Source organism: Centroberyx affinis, unplaced genomic scaffold (genome assembly GCF_046629955.1).
Source record: "Centroberyx affinis isolate AG114_WGS23_722 - 3 ecotype Tasmania unplaced genomic scaffold, CSIRO-AGI_Caff_v1 ptg002462l_1, whole genome shotgun sequence".
Classification (NCBI taxonomy): domain Eukaryota; kingdom Metazoa; phylum Chordata; class Actinopteri; order Beryciformes; family Berycidae; genus Centroberyx; species Centroberyx affinis.
Genome location: NW_027280695.1, coordinates 72501 through 84042, shown reverse-complemented (window position 1 = coordinate 84042; position 11542 = coordinate 72501). Strand labels below are relative to the sequence as shown.

The following is an 11542-nucleotide window of genomic DNA, read 5'->3' as shown; positions in this document are numbered from 1 at the left end:
ATGGCTGGAGTGTGGCGTTACGCGATGGCAGTGGTAGTGTTGATGTGTGTGTGTGTGTGGGGGACAACAGAGGCTGTGGGGGGGGCTAGGAGTCGACCGCGACCCCAAAGACGACCTCGCAGGAAGCCAACGGTCAGCCCTATTGACCAGACCCCACCTGCACAGAACGTAGACATTCAACAGGTAAGACATGACAGTAAGAGGCAGAGAGACATAAAGTGTATGTGTGTGTGTGTGTGTGTGTGTGTGTTTGGGACTACGTTGTTTCCTTTCCCACCAACAGTACATCCACTTCTCTAAAAATACAGTGCAAATCTAGTACTGCACAGTTGCCTAAAATAGTATCTCTCTTGACCAGATCTATAGTCACAAGTCATTTTCAATGAATTTTTGAATGTAGTTTGGGACATGAAGTGTGTGCCAACCTGCTGCTATTGACACAGCTTTAAGACTACATGTAACTGTAACGTATCTCCCCAGATGTGTTAAAGAATGCCATCATTTTGAGGAGCTTATTATCAACAGAAGAAGAATTCTATATAATAAAAGTTTTATTTAATTAGAAAATTTCTTTTAAGTTTCTGATATAGGACTTGATAGGTAGAAAACCCAGGCTGTATTTGGTCTGGCAAAAAAAAAATCTTTTTTAACTTCCATTTAAAAGTAAATTACAAGCAAAGGGTGGAAGAAGGTTCAAGGAAGAAAAAAGGTCATGTTTTGATGTTTTGACAGAATATTTTTCCAGGCAGTGGAGTGCAGCTGCAGCCTGAGAACAGCAGAGTAAACAGCTCACAGTGCCGTTATCTGACCTTTGCACAATGACACACTTTGATTCTGTCTCTAAATTGGTTGTACCATAATGTCACAACAACGCACACAAGACTGACTGGGAAACCATGGCACAGCTGGATAGCTTATTGATCCCAAAACTCTAAAGTGACTCAACAGAATAGCCAAATCAGAGTTAATTATGTGAAAATTATTATTGCTTTGAAGAGAGCATGAAGGGAGCGATCCTCCTGAAACAAGGCCCATTTTGTATCGCTGGCATTAGACCAATGATACTGATTCTTGTCCTTATCTACTATACTAAAAAGTGTGAATGAATACTCAAACAGCTGAGATTCAAGTGATATTCCAAGATGTTGACCACTCCTGAACTTCTGTCCAAATGTTCATGCTAAGAACTGAAATGTTCTACAAAAGGGAAATGTTGCTTTAAGGGCTCCAAACATGCAAGCATTTCAGTCTACTTGGTTATGGATTAGTGTGTGGGTTGACAATGAGGACACGCCAGTGTGATTGTGTAAATAAGGTGTCTGAAGCAATATGGGGGATTTGCTGTGAAATACAAATTCATGAGATCAAAAGATGAGAGAGCAGGACATTTGAAGCAGATGCATTCATTATTAGATTCATTAGTATATTAGCGATGGAAGGAAAGTGGTTTTCACATGCCTAAATACTGTTTTCGTCATTGGACTTGGGTCAAATAGGCCTAGAGGTTGGAAATAATTCTTCACTTTTGTTTCAAACTAAGTGGAGTAGATGGATGGGGGTTTACTGCATCAGGATAATTAGACAAAGTGAAATAGTTGTCATTCACAAAAAAGAACATTGATTTTGAAATATTTTCCTGGCATTGTCTAGTCATTCTGGCACTCATTTAATCTCCTACGTGGCAAACTCCACCCATCTGGCACCCACTGTGAAGTGGCAAAAACAAACCATAAAAGCTGCCTTTTGTGGGATAGGGGTGCTTGTGAAAAATAACCAAATCTGCATGAAAAATTCCACATAGCGAGGAAGACAGCAACTCCCAAGAATGAACTGCAATCACAATCTTCCTTTTTAATACATATGCTCACTTTATTGTTTAAAACTGACACGTTCCGACATTGTGTCTTTGTCAAAGCTTGCATTGTGTAAATTCATTACATATTGAAAAGGTAATAGATTGTGGTGGCAGTCCACTTCTGGCAGTTGCTGTCTTCCTCACTATGTGGGACTTTTCATGCAAACCATAAAAAGTATTTGCAGATATATTGTCTGACTCAGGTCTTTGGGCAATTTAGGAGATGTTAATTGTAGATCTTGTTCATTGTTTCTCTCTCTCTATCTGGCAGATGGGAGGGACGTGGTACCTGCTCAACTCTGCCTCCAAGTGCTCCTACCTGATGAAGCATGGGACAAAGGTGGAGCCTACAGTCATGACCCTCACCCTTCCCTCCACCCCTGACGAACCGCTGTCTGTCAGCACTAAAACACGCCAGTGAGTACCTTTATGCACTAGCTGTCTCATGCTCACTCTGTCAGTACCTTGATTTATCAGCAGAGGGGGCAAATATGCCACAAGTCCCTCTAGTCTTTGTCATTCCAGACTGGCTTCACTCTCGACCCACATGTGCATGACTTTATTGATTTGCTCTCAATAACAGGAAGAAGGAGAACAGTTAAATCCCATCAGCTTTTCCCAAAAATGTTTTTCAAATTTTTGGGTCAACCTGACCTGCCTTCTTTGAACAGAGAGAGAAAGAGAGAGAGAGAGAGAGAGAGAGAGAGAGAGAGAGAGAGAGAGAGAGTGAGTTGAACTCAACTTGTGTAACAATGAATTACTCAAACGTGGAAAACAGTGTGTCCCAGTTTCATTTCAAGTTGTTGTTGTTGAACCTTGTTGGTTATAAAATGTACTTTGGCCTGAGCAGAGGAAACACTAAGCTGTGTTGTGTCCTCTCCTCATACGATGCTAGAAAGCTAACCAGCTTACTCAGGCCTCAGGCTGAGAGAGGAATTCAGATGAAGAAGTCAGGAAAAATAGAAAAATAGAATGCGACATAATGAAAAGGTTGTATGAAATACAATTGGAAATGTATATAACATGCCTACCACAGTTTACAGTACAATTAGTAAAGAAGAAAGTGTGAACAAAGTGTGTTAAACAAGCCCAATCTCAGTTAAACACACACAATTCAGCCCTCCATACCCATATGACAAGTATGTCCAAACTGAATCAAGATACATTCAAATTCAGATAAAGGAAAGCATAGAAAAGACAGTAGTGCAGAAAAAGGAGGTTTTCCATCATTTCCCTGCCAACCCCCACCAAACCCCTGACATAAAAAGGACCAAATAAAAGTAACAAAAACTGACATTGTATATAACAAGGATAAATCTTCATACACATGTTTAGAGAAAGAAATATTACGACCCAGTCTGCCAGGTTGGGGTTAGGGCTAGAGCCTGCAGTAGTGGAAGGTGTAAAGCAGTTATACTGACAAAGACAGATGCATCACATCGTCATATTTGACAAGGGATAAGATTTCACATTGTTCAAAGAAATGTTTGTATGGGCCCTGCAACCTGCCAAACTGTTCCCTCTTATTTCCAATGTAATCTTTTCAAGTCTGAGAGAGCAGAGCAAATCTCTGACCCAAGAGTGTGTAAGCAGGCACGGCCTCCGATTTCTAATTTTGCAAAATTAGTCTCCTGGTTAGAAGAGTGCTGTATGTTCCCATGGCTGACTGTGTTGAATATGTTCCTGCAAAACCCAGACAACCTGGGACAGGAGCAAAAGAGATGAATAGCTGGTAGCTGGTTATAATTTGTGCCTAATGCAAGTTGGATCAAGGTTGGGATCAATCTTATTTAACTTAGTTCTGGGCCAGTGCATGTGATGTATTACTCTGGATCGTCTAAGACTGTGTTTAACATTGAAAGAGGATGACTGGATGCGGTCCAGAACTGTGCTGCATACCTGCTAATCTAACTCCTCAATCATCTGGTTCCCATGAGCTCTTTAATGGGAGCCATGATGGGATCTGAACACTGTCAGTTTCTATATGAAACAACGGCCTTTGGTAAAGTATTCAGACAAAGCTATCCACAACAGTTCTCTGGGGCTGGTTGCGGAAGCAGTTTGGGAAGTTTGATCAAAGTTCCTCACTTGGAGGAATCTAAAGAAATGTGATTTAGGGAAGATGATATTTGTATGTATTGTATGTATAAATGCACGGCACCAGAAATAGATGGGTTCTGTACAACAAATGTTTGGTGAAAATGGGTCTAAATTCTAAGGGAGTGTTGAACTGTTGGATTGTCATTAGTCCCCCAGATCATTTGGGTTTTTGGAGGTGTCTTTTGCCAATATGTAGTTGCTTGCAATCACAAATAAAGGATAGGATAGTTTGGCACAGGGCAATGAAAAGACATTTGGGAATGAGGATGGATTAGGGACTGAAGAAATTTAGGTAGGATATTCATTTCAGTAAGATTACCTCTGCCTTGCATTACCAATTAGCAGAAGGGAGAGTCATTTTATCAAATCCAAACCAAGAGACCTCAGGTTCATCTGAAGGGGGGTGAGGTCACTTTTCTAATCTTCCCCCATTCCGTTCTTTCTTCTGATGATTCCCAATATCTCTTCTCTTCTCTTCTCTTCTCTTCTCTTCTCTTCTCTTCTCTTCTCTTCTCTTCTCTTCTCTTCTCTTCTCTTCTCTTCTCAGTAATCACCAGTGTTGGGAGATATTACAGGTCTACAATCCAACCCCAACTCCGGGACACCTAACACTTAAAGGTCAGTCCTGGGAGACATACATAAATCAACAATTCATTTTAATAGCTGATTAAACCTGTGTTTAACGGTACATTAACTGTAAGTTATTGCAATGCAGCATCCATCTATCTAACCATATGTTCCCTGTTGTTTCCCACAGGGCTTCGTCCTGAGCTGAACACTGAGATTGTGATTGGAGAGACAGACTACAGTTCCTATGCTGTCATTTACTATCAGAAACAGGGCAAGCTCACCATGAAACTCTATGGTGGGTTTCTCAGCAACTTTTTCTTTGGTACTTCAGGTCTGAAAGCCAGTTAGTAGTTCTATATGAAAGCAATCCCATGTGAGTCCAGAGTCTTATATGAGTTGACCGTAGTCCTATAGTTCAGCAGACCACTGTTCTATAAATGAAATGTTAATATGACATAATAACTGAATAATAATATATCGTATTGGACTGTGACTGTGTGCTGTATAATGGTGTAATTGCTTTTACCAGTTTACCATTGTGAAACAAAAAGATGGGTAGTGGTTTCACTTCTGTAAGTCCAGTAATTAGGCAGACAGTATTTTGTTTTCTACGGTGCATGTTAGCTGCTACTAATCTTTTTGTTTCACACTGGTACAATATGTTAAAAAGTTGCTATATTCTTTGTAACATTATTATCTCTCTGCTCCCTGTGCTCTGCATGCAGGCAGGTCAGTAGACAATCTGTCGGAGCCCACACTGACCAAGTTTGAGCAGCTTGCTGAGAAGCAGGGGATGGGACTGGCCTACCTCTTCCCCTTTCCCACCTACAGTACGTCCACATCCACTTCTATTATAAAAAAAAAAAAAAAAAAAAAAAATGTGAAACATAAAATGTGAATGTAGTTTGGGACAATGCATCATGTGCTACTTTTTAACATAAACTGTGTGCCAACCTGTTGGTATTAGAGTAACTCAATTGTCCCCAACTACAGTACAACTCAGCTTCCATTCCACTGACTGTGTATTAATAAAATGTATTTTTCGCTCTAGGTCACTGTGGTTCTGTGGACCAGGACCACGTCATCAGTAAGTGGAATCATTTATTTTTATAGAATTATAATAAAATGTTTAACCTGATGCAACCAACTGAGCAGCATTATTTTCACATTACTGGGTCAATGTACCTAGAAGAAGAAGCTCTACACGTTGCAGGCAATGATATTTGCAAACTGAACAGGACAAATAAACCATGCACATTTCTCTCTAACTCCCCAAGCCATTTACTCTACCTTGCTTGTAAAAATATAATAAAAGACAGAATCCCATAAAATCATACAAATTAAATTGTTAAAATGATGATGTGATAGAAATTAGAAAAGCCATGTAAGAGTGGGACTATGAAGCTGACCTGAAAAGAACTGAGAATTGGGACAGAGGTGACTGGAGCTCAGCTTGTTAGAATAACACTATCACTGAATGACAAAATACTGCAAATATACAGTAGCTTTTCATTTAATCCCCATGACATGCAGACAGGTGTAAAAGGCTATTTTCAAACAGGTACTAAAGAAGCTATGCAATCAATAAATTTACAGTTGGCCTATATGAAACTTTCTTTAAGCCACTTTTGAAAACATCAAAGCTACTGCAGTCTCAGCTGAGTTTCTATTCGCTGGCTGTAGGCTCGATGATTGAGTGCCTGCTCAGGTCTTTGCACACTGAGCCACATCCAGCCTCAGGAATTTTGTGCATGCTCTGTAACGCTCCCTAACTTATTTCATGCATTTCATCCTGCTCAGTGTAACTACGGCATGGTTCACCGGCTCAATGCTCTGCTTGGCAGTAACCGTGCCGCCTCCACAGCCCAAATGATGCTGTGTGCCACGCTGGCTGAAGGCACATAGTGGTCTAAAGCTGAATGAAGTGATATGTATTATCCTGCACTGTCGCCTTATAGTTTGTGTGAGGTGTTGCTGTCCCTGAGCATGTCTGTCACTATGTACAGAGTTATTATCTTAGTTGTGGCGCTGCAGCAAAGCCACCAATACTCTGTGAATGAAGCGATTCGGACTCTCTCTCTGACCGATAAATGGAAATTGATAAGATATACTTTGTTACTGGCTGTTACAGAACTGGAGTAGATGAGGCTAGTTTAAAATCAAAGTAGGTCTGATTTTAAGATTTTAAGAGTTGTAGATGAATGGGAGACAAAGACAAAGACAAAGACAGGTCCTACATGCAGCTGCATGCTGGGAAGGTTCCATGTGAATGCATTGGCTGTTGGTGTTATAAAACCTCTTTGATTATTGGTATTGTAAAACCTATGTGATTGGAAGCTGTTCATGATTCATTTTATGACAATGATTGTATTTTGATCTATTTTGAATAGAATCGTTGTTATAATACAATACAAGTACAAAGTTGCTAATGTTTTGAAGTTATAGAATAATGAAGGGACATTGAAGTATTGTGAATGTTAGAATTTCCCTGTACATCATATCTCAGAATTTGTTTTATTCACCATGATCATCACATTTTATTTCACCATTGCACCGATCAAATAAAATATTATCAAAATGTGAAAGATTAAAGCACCAACTCAGTCTCTAAAAGTGGATTTTTTGCAGTGAGTTCATGAAAACCCTTGCAAAAACTCTCTGTTTGCAAAAGCACAATGTGCATACTTAAACAAACTGAAAATGTAAAAAAGACTATATGGTGCACATACATACTGTAGACTCCATCCCCGTCAGGTTTGGATTTACAAGCAATGTGGTCAAATGTTTTAATCAAATATTTTTCAAAAGAAAAGGCTGAATGTAACAAGATAACTTTCATAACCTATTATATCACAGGAGAGAGAGCGAGGGGGAGGGGGGGGGGGAGGGGGGCAGGCAGATTGGTTGAGAGAAGATCTTTGCATTTCAAGGAGACCAATGATCAGCTGCCTTTACCTTCCCAACAGTCTTCACGTTCACTCCTGCAGGCTAGACATGTGTCCAACTCAACTTGTGTAACAATCAGTTATTTAAACTTGCCCAACCACATGTTTTCCAATTTACTCTCATTGTTCCTATAAAATTTCTCCTGTCACTTTCTCTCACAGATTGTGTCCCCACATGCTGAGGGAGTGGAGCTGCAGAACAAAGATCCAGCCTCGCGCCTCATGATTGAACCTAAGTGTATAAAACTGTTACATAAATCCACTGACTTTAAATGTAAGTAAAACTGATTTGACTTTAACTGTTAAGCTGCTGTAACAGTAAATTAAAACAAAAGCTACAAAAAAAGTAGCACAAAGAAGCAACAGGCAGGTTAAATATGTGTCAAAAGGACGATATTATAAAGTATAAATACAAATGAATAAAATAAAAGGGAGCAGAAATAGGTGCTCTGAAATAAAACCAGTGTCAGTTTTCTTTCCAAAAACTCCTCAAAGCCACCAGCTTTTGTTTCAAAAGTGAAGGTCATCATGACATTTTAACAAGATCTCCATCATCTTCCTGAGGTGTAATATTTGGAGTGTGCGTTCTATATGCATGCTTGCGTGTGTGTGTGTGTGTGTGTGTGTGTGTGTGTGTGTGTGTGTGTGAGAGAGAGAGAGAGAGAGGGAGAAAGAGAGAGGGGGTGGGGAAGGTGGGGGGTTAATGAAGCCCAGATGTGGAGTCCAAAAGGGGTGAAAGAGTTTGGTTACAAAACTAGGTTACCAAATGGTTTTCTGCACAATCAACAAACCCCCACCTCGCTCATCCTCGCACCCCTGAGTGTGTGTGTATGAGTGTGTGTGTGTGTGTGTGTGTGTGTGTGTGTGTTACGTAACCAGCCAATTGCAAGTCTGTGCCTGTCTTATCTCTAGACAAAGGGAGCTTTGATGTATCCATCAATGTATGTGAGCTCTGAAAGAATTCACTCCCAGCTCAGCACTATACATGTTACACAAACTGTCACAGGCAGTGGTTGATTTATTAAAATTACACAAAGGGGGTATTGTTTTCACCTAAATTAGCCTAAAGGTGATGCATATAACAATTTATTTTAACAAGAAAATACATTCCACTCTCCTTCTCCTGAAATCGCCCCCTTGTTATAAAACGGGAGAAAGAATAATACTCCTCTCCCTTAAATTTCACATATTTCAGTTCATTAAACTAATTGACACTCAAAATGCATTCGCCTGCAATCTGAGTGAATGTTTGAAAGCTGAAAAGAACAATAGAATCGTTGTTTGATTGGGAACAATGGCATAGCTTCATTGGAGGAAAAGAAAAACTGGATTTCACTGTAAGGTTTCTAAAAAGCATTGTCTTAAAGCCAGTGACATTGCAATTTGCATCTCATGCCTACACTGACTTTCGTAAAAGAGAATAAATATTTAGTGCAAATGGTTGGGAATGTATTTATTGCACTCAGCAAATCATGTTATACTGATTCTGATTTATAGTTTAGTCCAAGGATGGGGATGATTACTGGCCCAGTACAGCTCACAGAGTTGATTTAAGGACTTGGCATTGCCTTTATTTAAAGACACTGAAGTTTTGCATGAATGCCTGTGATTCCTTGATTGTGATCGTGATTGTGATTGTGTGTGTGTGTGTGTTTGTGTGTCTTCAGGCTTTCATAAGCCATATGGTGAGGAATTTGCACTCGTTACCAAACAACTGTTGATAGTTCAGGCCGACTTGTGTGTTTGTGAAGGAGGGGGGAGGAGGGAGAGGGGTGTTAAAAGAACCTTTTATTTTCCCGCTCTCCTTTCTCCTCTCCCTCTCCCCACTTTCTGTCTTTCTTTCCTCTCTCCTCCTATCACCTAATCCCTCCCAAACGTTCCTCTCTTCCCCCGCTTCCGTCTACACGTGCCAGTTGTGTAACGGCAGTAATTTGCATGCCTATGTGTGACGGCCAAAGAGCTTTTATTCTAGCGGAGGGAGGGACAGAGGGGATGGGGAGCAGGACTCCGGAGGATATAAGGAGTCTCTGGCAGCTTTTGCTCCTTACCACCGTGAGAGACGCTCCACACACACACAGGCGCACCAAGGAGAAGCCACGATGAGGAACACACTGCTGAGGATGCTGGCCGCTCTGCTGTGCGCGCTGGCCGCCTGCGCCGACATCGTGCCCGTCAAAGACTTAGACCTGCAGAAGGTGAGAGAGAAAGAGAGAGAGAGAAAGTGTTACTTTTGCAACTAAGGAAGTTCATTATTACCAAAATCAACATAGAAAAGAGAGAGTCAAGGGTTATTAGTATTTATTTGTGGATTCAGCATCAAGATTACATTAATGCCTTTAAGGCAATCAGTTAATGGAGCAACCAAAAGGCAAACAAGGCTTTGGTGATCATGCTTCACTTTAGAATAATTTATGTAGAAGATAAGAGTGGTGTTGTGCATGTGATGAAGTGAATGCAATTTGCTGAGTGTAATATCTAAAGCATTATGCTTCTTGACTGACTTTGTGTAAATGTGGAGAATATTCACACCCTACATCCCTCTCTCTTTCTCTCTCTCTCCCTCTCTCTCTCCCTCAGATGGCTGGTAAGTGGTACATGGTTGGCTTTGCCACCAATGCTCAGTGGTTTGTGAACCACAAGGCGGGGATGAAGATGGGCACCGCCGTCCTGGTGCCAACTGCTGGAGGAGACCTCGACCTCTCTTATGCCAACCTGAAGTGAGTCTGAGTTTTGAATGTGAGGGCTGCGGCCTCTATACATGATTATGCTTCTATGTGAAAGCATGATAATATGTTCAAATGAATCTAATGTGGAAATGATGGTAATGATTATCTTTCTCTCTCTCTCTCTCTCTCTCTGTTTCAGTGCTGATGGTACCTGCTGGAGAATGACTCACCTGGCTAAGAAGACTGACACCCCTGGACGCTTCACCTTCCACAGCCAGGGTCAGTAGAGTACACACACACACACACACGCACACACACACACTAACATACACACACAAACACACACACACACACACACACAAATACAACAGCCTAACCCATGTTTCTCTGTGTTCCTCAGCTTGGAACAACGAGAATGACATGCGTATTGTTGAAGTCCAGTATGACGACTACGCTCTGGTCCACACAATCAAGTCCAAGGAAGGCGTGTCTGAGGTCCTGAACAAGCTGTACAGTAAGTTCAACTCTCAGTCTGTATTGTTAAAGCATTAAGTTTAATTTGTGGATTCAAGACGATGGAAGTGAAAGCAACCCACACTCTCGGAAGCAGGATTACACAATGAACTGCCAAACTAAAGTCAAAGTGTTCTGATTGGGTTTTAAATATGGATGACATTAAAAAGTAATGATGGCAATCAGCACAAATGACTATTAAACATCTCTAAACATCTCCCAATGTGCAATTTTAGCTGTAAATATTGCACCATTCAACCTGGGGGATAGTGGGGAAGTTTTCAATTACTTTCTAGAGTAAATTACACAGTCTGAGTTAACAAAGAAGATGCTATCTGCTTTCATTCCCTGTTAATTTGCTTCCTGGCAGATTTTCCAAAAGTTAGATCATCTCAGTTTCTTTTCCCATTAGTGTTTCTTAAACTGTGAAATGGATCACTGACATCCTAGCAAAAACCCTGTATATTTTTATAATCTTGGGTCCCAGATTGAGACTACTTTAGTGGTTTTTCTTTAGTAGGATTTCAAGCCTTTCAGAAATTTCATTCTTTTCTAACAGATATTCCAGTTTTCTTGCTTTTCCCTTATTATTTGATTCTTTTCTGTGCTGTTCTGAATTTACGTCGTGGTCATTACAACATCAACTTTGGTTCTGGCAGTAGTGCTTTGGGTATGAAGGGGATCTTGTTGTGTTTGCAGGCCGTAGCCAAGAGGCGAGCGCCACCCTGCAGCAGAGGTTCTCACAGTTCTCCCAGGAAACCGGCGTTCTCCCCGAAAACATCGCCATCCTGCCCAAGAACGGTAGGCCTACGTCATTAACGGGGAAAAACACACACTCAGAGATAGACACACACATTAATTGATTATAAATACATTGTGACTGATTGTGCCTC

At 40.8% G+C, this 11542-nt stretch overlaps 2 protein-coding genes across 2 annotated transcripts in view; both read left to right on the top strand.

The window, feature by feature from the left end:
- On the top strand, positions 1–7652 carry c8g (complement component 8, gamma polypeptide). Its single transcript, XM_071533917.1, has 7 exons — positions 1–183; positions 2127–2272; positions 4503–4573; positions 4713–4820; positions 5251–5355; positions 5577–5612; positions 7633–7652. The coding sequence occupies exons 1-7, from the start codon at positions 1–3 to the stop codon at positions 7650–7652; spliced, it is 669 nt and encodes a 222-aa protein (XP_071390018.1).
- A 1880-nt stretch (positions 7653–9532) lies between these two features.
- Positions 9533–11542, top strand: part of LOC139656366 (lipocalin-like) — a 2423-nt gene continuing 413 nt past the window's right edge. The window contains exons 1-5 of the mRNA XM_071533916.1: positions 9533–9665; positions 10048–10187; positions 10336–10415; positions 10537–10650; positions 11349–11450. Of these exons, the coding sequence (XP_071390017.1) occupies positions 9570–9665; positions 10048–10187; positions 10336–10415; positions 10537–10650; positions 11349–11450 (532 nt within the window). The 5' untranslated portion in view covers positions 9533–9569. The remainder of the gene's footprint in view (positions 9666–10047; positions 10188–10335; positions 10416–10536; positions 10651–11348; positions 11451–11542) is intronic.